This window comes from Salvia hispanica, chromosome 6, assembly GCF_023119035.1.
Source record: "Salvia hispanica cultivar TCC Black 2014 chromosome 6, UniMelb_Shisp_WGS_1.0, whole genome shotgun sequence".
NCBI classification, from domain to species: Eukaryota; Viridiplantae; Streptophyta; class Magnoliopsida; order Lamiales; family Lamiaceae; genus Salvia; species Salvia hispanica.
Window position 1 is genome coordinate 863234 of NC_062970.1, and position 16134 is coordinate 879367.

At 33.8% G+C, this 16134-nt stretch overlaps 2 protein-coding genes and 1 non-coding gene across 4 annotated transcripts; all 3 read right to left on the reverse strand.

Moving 5' to 3' along the window:
- Positions 1-1207: 1207 nt before the first annotated feature.
- LOC125196280 (thymidylate kinase) lies at positions 1208-4118 on the reverse strand. Of its 2 annotated transcripts, XM_048094731.1 has the most exons (8): positions 4017-4118; positions 3782-3865; positions 3311-3365; positions 2582-2926; positions 2207-2318; positions 2065-2124; positions 1870-1974; positions 1208-1544 (listed from the first exon to the last, which is right to left on the reverse strand). In XM_048094731.1, the coding sequence occupies exons 3-8, from the start codon at positions 3346-3348 to the stop codon at positions 1428-1430; spliced, it is 777 nt and encodes a 258-aa protein (XP_047950688.1). In that variant the 5' UTR covers positions 3349-3365; positions 3782-3865; positions 4017-4118; the 3' UTR covers positions 1208-1427. The 2 variants fall into 2 exon arrangements, with proteins under 2 accessions (XP_047950688.1, XP_047950689.1); XM_048094732.1 differs by lacking the exon at positions 3311-3365 and having other exon boundaries at positions 4017-4116.
- Positions 4119-4950: 832 nt separating this feature from the next.
- LOC125192415 (origin of replication complex subunit 1A-like) lies at positions 4951-10275 on the reverse strand. The gene is given in 17 exon segments (XM_048089969.1): positions 4951-5214; positions 5313-5396; positions 5734-5810; positions 6139-6234; positions 6342-6412; positions 6999-7110; positions 7198-7376; positions 7472-7529; positions 7607-7765; positions 7850-7972; positions 8071-8170; positions 8243-8394; positions 8481-8630; positions 8706-8858; positions 9164-9299; positions 9395-9777; positions 9779-10275. Coding segments are annotated over 17 exon segments (2481 nt in total). The 5' UTR covers positions 10163-10275; the 3' UTR covers positions 4951-5150.
- LOC125197630 lies at positions 8721-8798 on the reverse strand. Its single transcript, XR_007172163.1, has one exon. It is a non-coding gene; the product is annotated as a small nucleolar RNA snoR28 (small nucleolar RNA).
- Positions 10276-16134: the final 5859 nt, after the last annotated feature.

A 16134-nucleotide genomic window follows, 5' to 3' on the forward strand; every position in this document is an offset into this window, starting at 1 on the left:
TCGTTTTATTATAGATAGGGGAGTGATCAATTGCTAACTAATTAGCAATGTCAAATTAAGATTAAATCTTAGTCATTAGATTAAAAGATCTAGTGGTTGAAATAATGTCGTATAGATTATATTTTTAATTAAGAAAATTAATAAATAAAATTAGAGAGCAGTAATGTCAATTCCATCTCATTAAACTCATCTTAAAACTTTAAATTTACGTAACTCTCTCGATTTAAATTATTTTCTCGCAAAAAATATATCAAATTAAAGATAATTTTATAGGGATTCCAACGAGATCTCAATTGCATATGTTCCGATGACGTTCGGATGATGAAATTCGATATTTTTTATTTTAGTTTTAAGTAAATGTTGATAACCAGATTTTTATCAACAAATACATCAAAAAATCTCAATAAAACCATGTAAAAATCTCAATAAATATGTGTTGATATTTTCTTGTACTAGTGTTGATATTCTTATGTCATATTGTTGATATTTGTAATACACTATGTTGATAACATAATGACGATATTACCCTTTTATTGATATTTTGTCTACTATTTATTGAAATTCGTAAGGTTCAATCTCATCCACTCATTTTAAAATTTAAAGGTGTGGTTTAGTCTTGATTTTGGATTAAGGTGCTAGCATTAGAACGTGACTCATTATAAATATACTCAATTATGAGAAATATTTATTTCAATTTTAAATACATCCAATTCCAGATTTCAGAATATTTATATGGTTCGTGGACTATCACTGTGTAATTTTTTGAAAATGTATACCACAAATTACGTCGTTTTGTGCCTTAAAATATTTAAAAGAAAAAATAGGAGTTTATTTGTTGAAGTATTAGCATACAAATGAAACTTATGTCATTTAAAAAGTACTACTAAAAAAATGGACTTTGGAAAATATTTATACGAAGCCAATGGTTTGGGATTGGGATTCAAAGAATACTACTCCATTAGCATTCAATATAGTTTCTTACGGAAATACTAGTATGATGTTAAATTATACAAATGCGAAAAAACAACAATAATAATAACTCCACATCCATTGTTTGCCACAAAACTCGAAATAATATTATACCTCATGCCCAATGTTAAGGATTGATCCTCACTAAACTACTTATCCACACCTTTGCAGAACAGAAAATACCCATAAGTTCACACAAAACCATAGTTTTAAAGATTAGCATCATCACCAAAAAAAAAAAAGATAAATCTGATTTTCTTGAATTATCCTTCATTAGGAATGTAAAATCACACTCATAATAACCATCACATACACTCAAGATAATCTTTTGTGTTACATTAAACTAATGATATACTTGTGTAAAAATAAAACAGAGTGATATCAAGTAATCATACATTCAAGCCAAAATCCAAGCCTATATGTTATATAAATTCAACTCCACAAAACTGCATAAACATCTATTTTGGCCACAGCTCTGAGAGAGGCTTCCCTTCTCCGCATGCCAGTACACATTCCATCACAATCTCTCTCAGTTGTTTCTCAACATCTTCGATTGGGAGGGTAGCATCGATGATCTACAATGAAGGAGACAATATTGAACCTTAATTAATCAAGATCCTAACATCAGTTTATTGTAATAGAATTGACAGCATATTCCTACGTGTTTTTCATTGTTCACAAGCAAAAATGCAAGACACAATCTACATAAGGAGCAATAGAGCGTTCTTTAATTTAACTGTGTCAGTTCCGAATTTGGTTTCTGACATAAAGTTTATCTATAGCAGGAATCGCGTATGATTTGATCAGGCATTTCAACCTAAAATTTCTTTAACAACCCATCATTCTATTGTAACATGTATACTGATTATAAAAAGAAAAAAAAAGGAAAAAATGTGCTACCTTCCATGTGGCATCACGAAGTGTCTTGTATGATTCAGCCACTCTTTTCTGAAACTCGAGCTTCTCATACCTCTCACCTCCATAGCCTCCTCTTTCAGCAGCTTGCTAAGAATTTTCAAGTAAGCTCAAGTCAATCTTGAAACAGCAAACTTAGATTATCATAAACTGGTGATATTTCAAGTGTGAAAACTCTACCTCTGGTGATATTTCAAGGTATACAACTAGGTCTGGAGCTAGCAATCCTATCTCTGGAGCCTGCAAAGATATATGACATTCAAGTTAAATTCTCATAATGATTTTGGCAATCACAATAAATATGCAGTATATAGAATACCACCTTGCACCACTCCATATCAAGTCCTTTGGCAGATGAGAAAGCAACCCCAGAAAAAGAATAACGATCAACAATAAGTGTGGTTCCACTCCTGAGCTTTGACTTCATCAGCGATCTAAGGCCAAAAAGTCATGGAGTAAGTTTACAAACTAGTAATAGGAAACATCACATATATTGGAGTTCAGCTATATATTTAGACAAGTTTTGTGTTTCATTATTTCTTTTTTCTGAACAAGTTTCGCGTACATGACAAAACTCCTATTCAACTCATTCATAGAAACAAGAAACATACTTCAAGAAAGATTCAGAATCTATTCCCCGATACAAGTTCTGTGAAAACCAAATGATTGACCATGAAAAAAGCAAGTAGAAGCTAACCTCTTCTCCCAGCGATTTGCACTGAAGAGTAGATGGATTGCACGATCGTCCAAATGAGAATCGTTGGCTAGATAAGATGATATCATTTGTCCAACGCCCGTGTTTCTATCAGGAAATCTCCATGATTCAACTGCATGACCTGACTTTTCCAGGGAAGATAGCAATCTACTGCACTGCGAGGTCTTTCCACAACGATCCAGACCTTCTAGAACAATTAATGCACCTCTTGAGTCACTCTTTTTACTGCCTTCCATGTGAATCTTTCTTAACGAGCACTTAGACAAATACACAGTAGTGCCACAAGAACTTAGTGATTGTCGCACTGATGCTCCTCTTGCCAAACCTCTGGAAGACATGATATACCATTTAATGTAAATACTTTTATCCCAAAAAATATACATCGGATATTGAAATAAAAGTCTGATATTTCGGAAGTAGCTTATTCACCCCCCACAGACTAATACAACCAAAATTTCAAAAGTAGATGTGCTATAACATCCATGTAGTTTAAACAAGTTCAAATGCTTCATCTTTAAAATCAGTAGTATATAACCTTGAGTTGGAAATTGGCATATTATTTATCATTCTCATGAAAAATCAAGCACAAACAAGTATGGAAAATCTGAATACACGTGCCCCACCCGTCAATGCATTTCAACAAACAACTTGCGACCACTAGACTAACTAGTATAGAATGAGCTAGTTGGAATTGGAAGTGATCGAACTTACATAGCCTTAAACAAGTTGAAATGGCAAGCATTTGTCATGTCCTATCGTGAAAACCCTACACATAACAGCCCATTTCAGAAATTAACAACTTTCCCTGGCTTTGATAATCGGCTTAACTAAAATTATCAAATAATTTAATCCAATTCCGCGAGTGTCCCTAGTTCAATTCAATAATACTATGTACGGTTTAAGACTTCCATTCATACCTTAATTTTCTAGAATCAGGCAAACAAAAACTTGATCTTCAACCGAAAATTTAATTCATAAGCTAAGGGCAACTCTAACTATACTGGAAAACCCATTTTTCCAGTTAAAATTACCACCAACCATACACCAAAACGCATCCCAAATCCCCCATTTTTGCGTTTTTTGAACGGTAGATACCCAAATTTGTGAAAAATTGCAAAACAGTAGAAAGGGAATTTTAAGTTTTATGCTTCTTAACGGCAAACAACAAATCCAGTAATTCACCTGAAGCTAGAGACGAAAGACGCTGCAGTTTCAGAAAATCGAATTGTGGAGCTACAGCAGCTGTTCCAAATTCAGTGATCGGAGCTGAAAAGGGTTCAAAATTAGTGCTGCGAATAATAGTTTCAAAATTGCAAAACAACCCTTCCTATTTATGTATTTAATGGGGAAGAAACAGCGGCGCAATTTTGTGCAGAGAGAAAACGATATATAAGGCTGAAGTGTGAAGAATACTAACCGTAAGTTACAATTCCTTGCAATCAACTATCGGAAATTTGCTCAACGCAGCTACTTCAAACCAGAGCTTCGAAAATGGGCGAATGAAATGAAAACTGAATTAGGGCTCCACCCAAAAAAAATAGGACAAAATTGCAGTTTTGCCACTTTCCCGCCAAAAACAATTCTCTCACATTTCTCCACCCAAAACTTTTGGTGGATTAGCTAGGGATGATGCATGGTTAAATCGAAACTGCCAATTCGGCCCAAAACTGAACCGGTGGCCAACGGTTCGAAATTGAAACTACCAGCTCGATGGTTAGGTTGAGATTTTAAAAACTTTCAACCGAAAATTGGCATTTTTATGTAGAAAATCATCCTATTGTAGACAAACTATATTTTAAAAAAAACAGAGAAAAAACCCTATGTAGATGGAGTATTGGTTATCGATGGTGTGTTTTATGCATGTTGACGGGGCGTGGTGTTTGCTCACTTTGACAATGTGAGATACCAAGTAATAATGGGTCGTTTTTTGTTTAATGATCTTCTTGCGTTATTTTTTTCATTGACTCCAAGTTATAAAGAGTGCATCTTTGGCGTGAACCTCGATGTTTTATAATGTATATATACTCCTATAAACTTTGTCATAGAATCATAACATAGCAATACACTTTCATATAAGGTGAGTTATAATTTGAGGGTGTAAGTAAAATGTAATCCACCTAAATTACACACGTAAAATAAAACATAGGTCAATCTTTAGACATAACATATTGAAACTACAATAGTAATCAAATGTATATGTATACAGTATATATATATTTATAGCAAAAATTTGAAGTATAAGAATCTAAAGAGACATCAACTAGTAAAACGTAAGTACCTTCATCAAATCAAGTGATGTTTTAGGTTCAAATAATCCATATTCTACCACACTTCATTTCCAAAGAAGAGTATAACATACAACTGATGATTCAATAAATAATTCTCAGTTTACAAATGTATAAAGACTAGTTTAAATAAATGTTTTGGGAGAAAACGAAGCAAACAAAGTTTGGAACTCCATTTGGAGCATACAACATCATAGATTTAAGAAATGTGTAAACATATAAATATAAATCAAGAATGGATGATCACAGATTTGGATCTCCAATATTCAGATATACTTTGCCAACCAAGGTAGGTCCTTGCTGTCTTTCAGTGCAAATGTAACATCATCACTGCCAAACAAGGGGGAAAGGTAAACATATAATCCATTGATGTAAGAAAACAAACAGATAGACTACCAAAGCTTGGATTTGTTTTTGGAAGTACTCACTTGGGATAGTTCAGTTGCAATTTCTGCAGTTTGTGCCGTGAGCCAGGCTCGCATAATAACAGTCTGCACTCCCCGAGTTTACATCTGCCCGTCAAAACACAGATAACTCAGAAATGAATATGATCATGTCCTGTGTCGTCTCTGGTTTTAGTTACTATCGTACAAGTTCATAAAAACAAAATATTGTTTCCAGAAATCCTGTTTTTTCTTGCATATTACTCATACAAGGCATATTTTTATTTCTCATCACATCACCAATGAGGCAAGTGATTGTAAAAGTTTGACAAAAGATGCCTCCACTGTTGTTTTATATTACAGAATTGGTCTTTTCTTAGTTTCTTTAACATAAAACAATGAGCAGTAATGATAGAAAAATAATGTAGCGGCCAACTTCCTAAACAAAGAGTATATAATTGCATACCCGACTTTCAAGAGTGTATCATATCCTGGAAAGGTTTCTCCATTGTTAGCACAGAAGCTAGAGACCGCCATTGCTAACTGTAGAGATGGAAGGAACATGCTATTACTCATTGGTATAAGAAAGAATGAGAACTAACATTGCATTTTTAATTTAATAAACTGGCAATGTTTGTAGTTTGCTTTCAGTTAGTTAATATACACAATATATGGGAAGATGATCTTGATTACTAGGCCATTTATAAATACTAGAGGATCTAAAGCACTAGACTTGTAAAGGCAAATTGATCTGGTGTCTTTATGTATCTGCTAGCAATTTTGACTCGTGAAGCATATCGGACAACAGTGTGCAGATGTCATTATCAAGACTTGTGTACCAAATCGATGCTTTTAAGCAGAGTTGACATACCTTTTCAAAGGTCGTTTCTCCCATTCCTGTCTTATAAAGTTCATATACCATAGCAGCCAAGAAGATTTTGCTTAGTTTAGAACAACTTCTTATCACCTGGTGGTGGAAAAATGAAACAGGAAATAAAAAATTATTAACTTTTTTATTGCATATTCAGTATTTCATTGATGTAATCATAAGAGAGAAAATATTATTCTACTCACCTGAATATGAGGAGCCTGGAACATTTCCTTAATAGCTGCTTCAACATCCGCCATACCAGCCATAACTTTCCCTGCAAACCAGATATGTTGAAGTCTTAAGTCACCTTCTTAAAACGGCTGAATGCATCCTATCTAGCCACCAACAAATGATCTATAACACGGCTGTGCTAGGGCAGTGCAGAGATAGCATGGGAAGCAAGTAGACTGTGTTAAGATGTACTCACTTCTTTCACCGAAAACAACATAAGTAAAGTTATTTTATGGATAAATCATTTTCAAACCACAACAAGGGTACTTAAGTCTTGTGGTCGTTAATAGTGTCAAATGAAAATCCGTGCTAGAGCGTGTACAGTCAACTGTGGTATTTGCAAAATGAAATTTGGTGGAATGAGTGAAGGAGGAACCAGTTAAATCTGAAACATCATGTCAAAGTTACAGAGCCTAACCATTTTGAGTTTAACCTTCTGCAGTGTTGGTGGGTGATACAAGCTGTCTTATTCTATTGGCATCTTACACTACCTAAACTCCTGATTCCGTTTTTTATATGCCGGTTACTTTTTTAAAGGCATGGAAAATAAAAAACTAGTCTCAGCCAAAGAATTTATTATTCTGCAGAAACTAACGAACAGAGAAATAAATGTCAGAGAAAAGTCTTACCTGAGGCGTCTGAGCTAGAAAGTGCAGTTTTTTTAGCGCGATAATCTGCTACCTCTGCAGCTCGCCTACATATCTCTAGTGCACGACGAGCATCTCCAGATACAGCAGCCACCTAAGGTCAAGTACAGTATGAATTCCACACACACAAAAAAACATTCCTGGTTTTAGTCATAAATGTCAGATGCAGCAAACTACAAACCTTCCTTGACGCAAATTCAATTGCAACTTTTTCAAAAGCATCAATTCCCTTTAAGCGACTGGAAATTATTTCTTGAAGTTGCTGAAAGTTATATGGACCAAAGCAAAGCCTCTGTATTCCCATACGACTAGAAATGCGAGGCAGCAACTTCTCTGGAAGATCCATAGTGTTTGCTATCCCTAAATTTTTTATTTTTTAACAAAAAAAGCAACAAAATCAGGTCAACATGTTAGCAACTTTGCAATAACTTATTGATGGCAGAAACCTTTCTTACCTATCACGATCAGTTTTGAATTTGGCCTGGTAGGCCAATCAAGAATATTGTATAGAACCTGCAGATCGAAATTTCCTTTTAAAAAACGTTTAATCTAAGAGCAGATGGATTTTATCACGTATATGCACAACGTACAGCTTGATTCCGGGTTACTAGAAGATCAAGTTCGTCGATGAGAAGAATGCAAGGCCTCGTATCCTTCCTGCACTTATTTTCATCAGAAAATCGAGCATTCAGCAAATTGAGTGCCTTTTTCCAACCAACTCTATGCCCGGTTAGTCCCTCATAGATTACCTGGAAACAATTACCTCTATAAGTCAACAAAGAGTGGGAACACCAAAAGAAAGTGCAAAGTAAAGAAGTTATAATGCATCCTACACTGTATATATTTTCTGGTGAAGCCAGTTTAAGACCATTAATCTCTACAAAGCAGTAAGGCCTAATGCTTCCCGCATCAACCTCAGACTTCAGATTCCTCATCACAGCAAGCACACTCATTGTCTGCAGTGTGGTGCAGAAAACAAGCAAGTTACACAAAAAAGTTAAGATGGCTAGTTGGTTTTAAGAATTGTTTGTCTTATAATTAAAAAATGTTTTACCTTTCCGGTTCCAGGGACACCATGCACATACAAGCATCTTCCCAGGCATTGCTCATCGCATATAGCACCTTTGATAAATGTGGTTATCTCATTCATTTCCCTGCATGAAGTATGTATGATTATACGAAAAGTAAGGCAATCATCAATGCTCAAATACCTTACGAGTACATACTTATCGCGACAAGGTAGAGACTTGGGCAGTGTTGCAAGCAGAAGCGTAGACTTAGCCTTTTCCAAATCAGTCTGCTTACGACTTCTTAAATGTTCTGGTATTTTCTTTGCCCCAATCTTTTGCAGCCCAAAAATTTGTCCCTTGCGCGAGTTCTGTACAAGGAAACCAGATCCAATGGTCGGTTATGTAATACATAAACATGGAGATATGTGGGACAGTGAAGTTGAAGTCAGCATACTGCTGCTACTGGGCGGAGTGAAGATGATTGAGACAGTCTGTTTCTCTTTTCGTCCTCGTAGTCCGCTTCTTCTTCTGAGTCAAAGTCAGAGCCAGAGTCAAACTCATCACAAGAATTCCAATCAGCATCATTATCAACTCTTTCACCATCCTGCAAGTAAAATAAGAACGTATAAATTCTAAGAGAATATAGAATCCACTTGGATGTTGTCCACACCAAACTTACATTTTCATCATTGTCAATCTCTGCAATGCGCTTGAAGCTATGCCACTGCACTTCATATTCATATTCACAGAGAAACACATCATCTCCTCCATCGGCAGCATTAGCATACTCCCTTGGGCTCATTACGAAGCAGTGCCTAATGATTGACTCCATCTAACAAGAAAATAAAAATACCTTATTAGAAGAGTAAATTGGAGATTTATACCACAGGAAAACATAAACCTTTGTGTTTCAGGATATTCCTAATTCAAGAAAAGGAGTTCACCACCTACAATAAAGCATTACAGTTCATCAAAGCTAACTCCCTTCTAAGAGGACAAAACCACTCTTATGAACCAAGTAAACTCAAAGAACATATATCGAGTTGAATAACGACTTGGAACAGTTATCAATCATTGCAACTTAATAGAATTACAAGCAACCTAATCCTGTTGTAGAGAAGAAATGATAAAACTCACCTCAACATCAGCAAAATCATTGGTCCTATAGAGCTCCCTCCTCAAATTATGAGGCTGTCTCCCCACAGCAGTCTCCTCCGGAATAGTGTACCACCGAGCTCGAAACCAATAAGTACCATCAACTTCCTTCCATAAACTTCAGAGATACAAACAAAATCACATAGTAACTAACACAATTGAAAATTAGGAAGAAAAAAAAATAAGAATCCCCAAAATTTCGACAGCACAAACCTCTCTATACGAGCAGCCCATAAATCACTTGAAAGCAACTTCTCCCTGGCAGTCCTGGCCCTCTTCTTCCCCGCCTGTGGCTCAGGAAATTCCATCACTTCTCCATTTTTCCTCGCCACGCAATAACAACAAACCCAATCCCCATCAGGAACTGCCTTGAGTGGGGGTTTCAGGCACTTCAAATGAAACCCATTCAAGCAATCATCACACTCGATCAAAACCCGCTTCCCCCTCGCCGGCTTAAAGCACACTCTGCACTCCTCCACCTCCGGATCTTCATCGTCCGAGCTAGCATCCGACCTCCTCTTCACGTACACGTCGTCCCCTGCCGAAAACTCGCCGCCGTCATACACCACTTTCTTGTAATACACCCTTCTTCTTCTTCACTTTTCTATCAGCAGCACGTTTACATCTCACATTCCTCGAATCCTTCCCCTTCTCCGCCGATTTCTCCTGAAACTTCCTCTTTCTCCGAGATTCAACCGGCGGCGGAGACGCAGGGTTGATTGAGATCTCGGTCGGTAAAATCGAGGGCGGATTCTCACAGATTTTCCTAGTTTTCGCAGGAGTATTGAAGCTGGATAGCGCGGGGCGATGCTCCGGCGTCGCGGCGGTGAGGCGGTGGGAGCGGCGGAGGTTGATTGCACTCGGTGTGGCGGATTGTGGGGTTTGCGGCGCAATGTGGTGGTCAATAGAAATTGGAAGCTTTGCTCTTGGGGTTCCTTTAGATGGAGACTTGAATTTCTTAATTTGCTGAGTCTCGGCCATCGGAAATGCTTGCGAATGCGGCGGATTTCGTTTTCACGGTGGGGAGAGAGAAGACGGCGGAGATGGAGAGAGAGAGAGGGCGGAAGCCTAAATTGGGGGAGAAAACTGGCGGGAAACCGCCTGCAATCAGATTCAAGCGCCTTTTCTTTCCTTTTTTTTAATTATTATTATATCGCATTTATTTTATTACCAATTTATCTTGTGGATTTGTATTTAAATTTACATCTATATTCATTTTGATGATATAGTAAAACTTTGATTGTAAACTATAGTACCATATTCTAGTTTGACCGATATTATTCACTCACAAATTTTAGATCTGTGTGCAAAATATTATTATTGTTGTGTTGATGGGCTTTCAACTTGCAAATTATTTGAACGTAGGCTTGTAACATTTGGGAGCCATATGAAACCCATTCTAAAATCTATTGAACGAATTTTAAATAAATATATAATTAAATAATAATAATATATATACTATAAATTATACTCTATTAGGTATAGTTTTTGCAAATTAAATCGAGCCAAACTGAATTTCAAATTTTAATTTGTATCAGTTTGATATTTGATTTTCAGTTACCGAAACAAATAAAATGTTAAAGATATGGAGTATTATTTGCATACTTTATTTAATTAGTCATAGACAATTTGATAGGCAAAATTTGCTCTTTCATTAGAATATGCTACCTTACAGTTGTGTATAGTTATATATAGTTTAATTCATATTTAAATTAGATATATTAAAATTTAAAATTCAATTCATAACTAAATTAACATTCAAATTAACTCAATTAAAATATTGAATTTAGTTTAATTCATATCTTGGTTAAATTATTAAAAACCCAATAGAAGGAAAAGGAAACAAACCAAAAGAAAATGGCATGAGGGGAAGGGAGTGTTGAGTCACTACTTTCGGCTATCGATCAAATCAACTCCCATCAGTAAGTTAGCCATTCATTTTACATTTAAATCAACACAACTGTTTATACACAAATCAATCAAAGCGACTCACGATCTTTCCCTTAATATACGGCCCCGCCTCATGCCACCTCTCTTTGCAATACGGCTTGCCGCCATCTCGTTCCAACGGAACACGCTCCTAGCACCGCGTTGCCGATGTTCTTAGAAAACAGTCACCATCCCAACAGCTATGATCATAATCACTGTGGAGGCATTTAAATTGTGTAATTTGGATTATTTGGGCCAAAGTTGTAATGTCATAGAATTTGATGGGCCACAAATAGCACAATAGTCAAGCCCAGTATTATAATAGTTGGCCCATTGGCCCCAGTCATTAAATGAATCTATGGTCTATAGCTTTCTAATTCACACATTACTGTATGATTTAAGTGGCTTTTGTGAAAGCCACAAAAATGGCTACATCAAGAGATCCAATTCAAATTATTACCCACTTCGAATGTTTGATTTTGTATAATATCTCTCTGTCATATTGTATGGTTCGATAGTGAAGTGCACAAGCTACAGTCTCATCGAGGATTTGGGATGTCAAGCTACAGTCTCATTGAGGATTTGGGATGTCAGTTCAACACGTAATTATCTATAAGCTAACAAGAATAAATCCACAATTGATAAAGTTAATATCAAAATAATCCTAACCAAATGACCCTAAATTGTGTAGCTCACAACCCGATTGTGTTTATCTGAAAATGGTCCGAGCTCCATATGGTTAACTCGAGAATAAATGCGTTTTTATTGAGTATTTAATTTCCAGAACGCTTTATTGTATTTTTTTTCTTGACTTTAGAAAATTAGCGTACAATAAGATATTTTTAAACTGTGTATGAAAATTTATTTTAATTCAATATTTGAAAGTTATACTAGTAATTTTCTCACTTTTTTTATATTTTAAGAATTAAATTTTACTTTTGAGTTGAATGGATACTCGTCTATGAGTGAATTTGTTTTTGTTATATAGAATCATCGAAAAATATATATTTATTACAAAAAGTTACCTGTAATCGAATAATTCAACAACCCGAGCCAAACATAAGCAACAAAGACCAAAATAATTTTTTCTACCCCTAAAAAGGCAGTGAAAAATATCACTACCCAATCAGGACAAAAAAAATGTACATTTCATCAATTACCAAACAGTACTAGAGATTAATTTTTGGGACCAAAAATTGTACTTCTATGACAAACAGTGGCTGTGCATGGTGCTACATCATTTTCAATTAATTTAGTTCAAACATGCATTCAGCATTCAGATTTCGACATTTTTGGGATTTACAGTTGATAACAAGTCGTCCTTGTGTTTTGGTATGTGTTAAAGATTGAGAAAAGTAAATATAGTATTTGTGTGATTTATAATTGTCATTAATATTTGTATATTCAGTAAAACGTGTTTCATCATAATGCCTATTGGAAATTAGTGCAATTTCAACAACTTTGTCCACTTTCGTTTCTAAATATGTTCACAACATATGTATATTGTGCAAACAATGAATCACTTTCTATTTCTTGATCTATCCATTTTTATATTTAAGAAAGAAAGTAATTGCATTCCAATTTTTTATTCATATGTGATCGTTATTGATTTGTTTGAATAATATATCACAGTGTAAAAAAAAACATTTAAGAAAGAAAGTACTCCATCCGTCTCATGTTACTCGCACTTTTTCATTTTAGGCCGTAAATTTGGGATTGATTTTTTAGTGTAATTAAACTAGAATTTTAAGTGTGATGAGACATCACTTAATAAAGGAGCTCTTAACTTAAACTAACATATTAATTAAATGCATTAATTCTAATTTAAACTATAAATAATGTAAGGAGTTTGTGACGAGCCGAAAAGCAGCAGTGCAAGTAACATGGGACGGAGGTTGTACTAATCAAGCATTGCATCTTAATATGTTAATCTATAGTTACTAATTTTATGCTTTGTGAGATTTAAATATGTCATATTTATATAGGTTTATTTATATGTTTTTTTCAATTAATCGTTTTTGTTATTGTGCTCGCCACATTTAGCTCAAGCACTTATATAATCGAAGAAAATCTTAACATATACTCTAAATTTTCTTTATTAATTTCAAATTTAATCTCTCATTTTCTTATTCTCCCGACAAAATGAAATGAAAAATTAATGAAAATCATAATTGAAAAAAAGCTCAACATATAATGTAAATTATTGTTATTATTAATTTCAAATTTAATCTCTCATTTTTCTTATTCTCCCGACAAAATGAAATGAAAAATTAATGAAAATCATAATTGAAAAAAAGCTCAACATATAATGTAAATTATTGTTATTATTAATTTCAAATTTAATCTCTCATTTTTCTTATTCTCCCGACAAAATGAAATGAAAAATTAATGAAAATCATAATTGAAAAAAAGCTCAACATATAATGTAAATTATTGTTATTAATTTCAAATTTAATCTCTCATTTTTCTTATTCTCCCGACAAAATGAAATGAAAAATTAATGAAAATCATAATTGAAAAAAAGCTCAACATATAATGTAAACTATTGTTATTAATTTCAAATTAATCTCTCATTTTTCTTATTCTCCCGACAAAATGAAATGAAAAATTAATGAAAATTATAATCATAATTGAAAAAAAGCTCAACATATAATGTAAATTATTATTATTAATTTCAAATTTAATCTCTCATTTTTCTTATCTCCCCACAAAATGAAATGAAAAATTAATGAAAATCATAATTGAAAAAATGTAAATTTTTGTTATTAATTTCAAATTTAATCTCTCATTTTTCTTATTCTCCCGACAAAATGAAATTATAAATTAACGAAAATCAGATTGTCCAGGAGAGGTGTACGTAAATATTTGTTTGATCGATGTCGACCAAAATAATAACCAAACAATAAAATGATAATAATAAAATCAGGTCTGACTATCTGAGTACCTTTGTGGAATCATTATGTCTAAGCCGTAGTGACAACTACTATGTACTCCACAATTCTTACACATGTAACATATTCAAGTTTCTTATTTTCGAGCTTACAAAAATAAAATAATGTGATGAAAAAGGGTAATTTTGGCATTACAAAAGATATTCATTAAATACATGTATATTAAATAATAACAGCACACTGATAGAATTAACTTCCAAAGATTTTGTTCGGGTACTTGCAGATTGAAAGGAATTGTTTTTTGGATAAAAAAATATTGTTTTATATACTAAAATATAATGGTATGCTAACTACAAATTTTTATTACCGTTTTAAATCAGTACACATTATTTCATGAATAATTATGGGATCATCATATTTCCAATTGCACAAAATTACAACCTAGACTTATTTTAGTCTCTTTAACTTATTAGATATTAATAAATGAGATCTGACTTTCATATAAATTAATGGGAACTATTTTAGGAAAAAATCATGGAAGAAATCATGAATATTAAAAATAAATTGATTATGTATCACATGGGACTGCTTTGTTAGAGATTTAACTAATCATAAATTGATTATGCATGTATTTAAGGGTGTGCATTCGGGTTTCGGTTCGGTTTTTTGCCCAAACTGAATCGAACCCGAAAAATTGAATTTCCTTGAAAATCAAAACCAAACCGAACCGAAAAATTAAAAAACCGAAAATCAAAAAATCGAACTAAAAAAGCCGAATTAAACCGAAAAACTGAAATTTTCAATAAAAACCGAAAAATTGAAAAAAAATATGGAGTATATATTATATATATATATAATTTATTATTTTATATACTCTAATATAATATAAATATATAATATAAAATTAATAGAATATATATAATACATATTATATAAAATATATTAAAATAATATATATAAATAATATTATATTTAAAATATAATTCGTTTTTTCGGGGTTTTTTTTCACCCGAACCGAACCGAAAAAACTGATTTTTTTTTTAATTTTAAAACCGGAAAAACCGAACCGAATTTCAAAATTTCGGTTCGAATTGGTTCGGATATTCGGTTTTTTTGCTCACCCCTACATGTATTGTATTGCATTGGTATGTCAAACACCATTACCGAAGATAAGTAACGAACACAAGAACATTAAAGCAAATGATCACCACTATAAGAACACGTCCACCAACCTCATTCATCAAACTACACGATACATTGTCGGATTTTCAGTATTCTGTGCAAATCGTTGTGCGAAAGTTCATATCATCAGAGCGAAACATATGAAAATTATTCTCTCAAAATTTCAAGCTCGAACCCTGCTAAAATAAAATCATGCGTCCGCCACAAATAGACATGATATATACTCATTATTATTACTATGATGAGAATTTGTATAATGAGTGATGTGATAGATTAGTTATTTCTTGATTAACACTAGTAAAATAACTAAGTAGAGTTAATGAGTGGGGCCCATTGCAGCTAGTTAAGATCGAAATGGGACATGTCGAAGTTGCTAAGTGATTCGAGAGAACTGAGTTACGGTTCAGAAGGGGTTGGGACCCTTTTATTATACGGATGTTGGGAGCAACATTAATTAAAATGAGCTGCCTTCTTTAAATATTCGATCCCATTATAAAAATATCATCCATACAAATACATGGCCATTCCCTCCCCCCAATTATCATCACCATTAATATACTGTACCCAACATTTTACCAACCATCCTATCAGTGATCGTTGTGCAGATATTTTGCATTATTAATTACTATCATGTAGTACTTCATGATTGAACGTATATAACTCGTGAAGTCGGACACAGTGAAGAAGATTGTTGTCGGCATCGAAATACTAATGACTGTCACAGACAGTAGTTGGCCGACGGAAATCAAAGGATTGGGGCAGAGCTCCTGCACCGTGTGACGAAAAGTGCACACTGAGAAAGTACCCCTAATTACTGTGGGAAATGTGAAAAGTGTACAAATTCTCAACAATGATGAAAATTAAATAAGCCTACATATAGTAAGTTAGGGTGAGTTTAACATATGATTATCAAGTTTTGATTACTTTTTTCAAGTATAAAATTTATTCAAG

Bases quoted from the DNA above. Each gene is read 5' to 3' on its own strand.
- LOC125196280 (XM_048094731.1), bottom strand. From the start codon at position 3,348: ATGACAAATGCTTGCCATTTCAACTTGTTTAAGGCTAT. The intron at 2,319-2,581 runs GTTAGCTTCTAC...TTTTGGCCTTAG, and splicing joins GCAAATCGCTGGGAGAAGAG to ATCGCTGATGAAGTCAAAGC. The intron at 1,545-1,869 runs GTAGCACATTTT...CCTTCATTGTAG, and splicing joins TTCGTGATGCCACATGGAAG to ATCATCGATGCTACCCTCCC.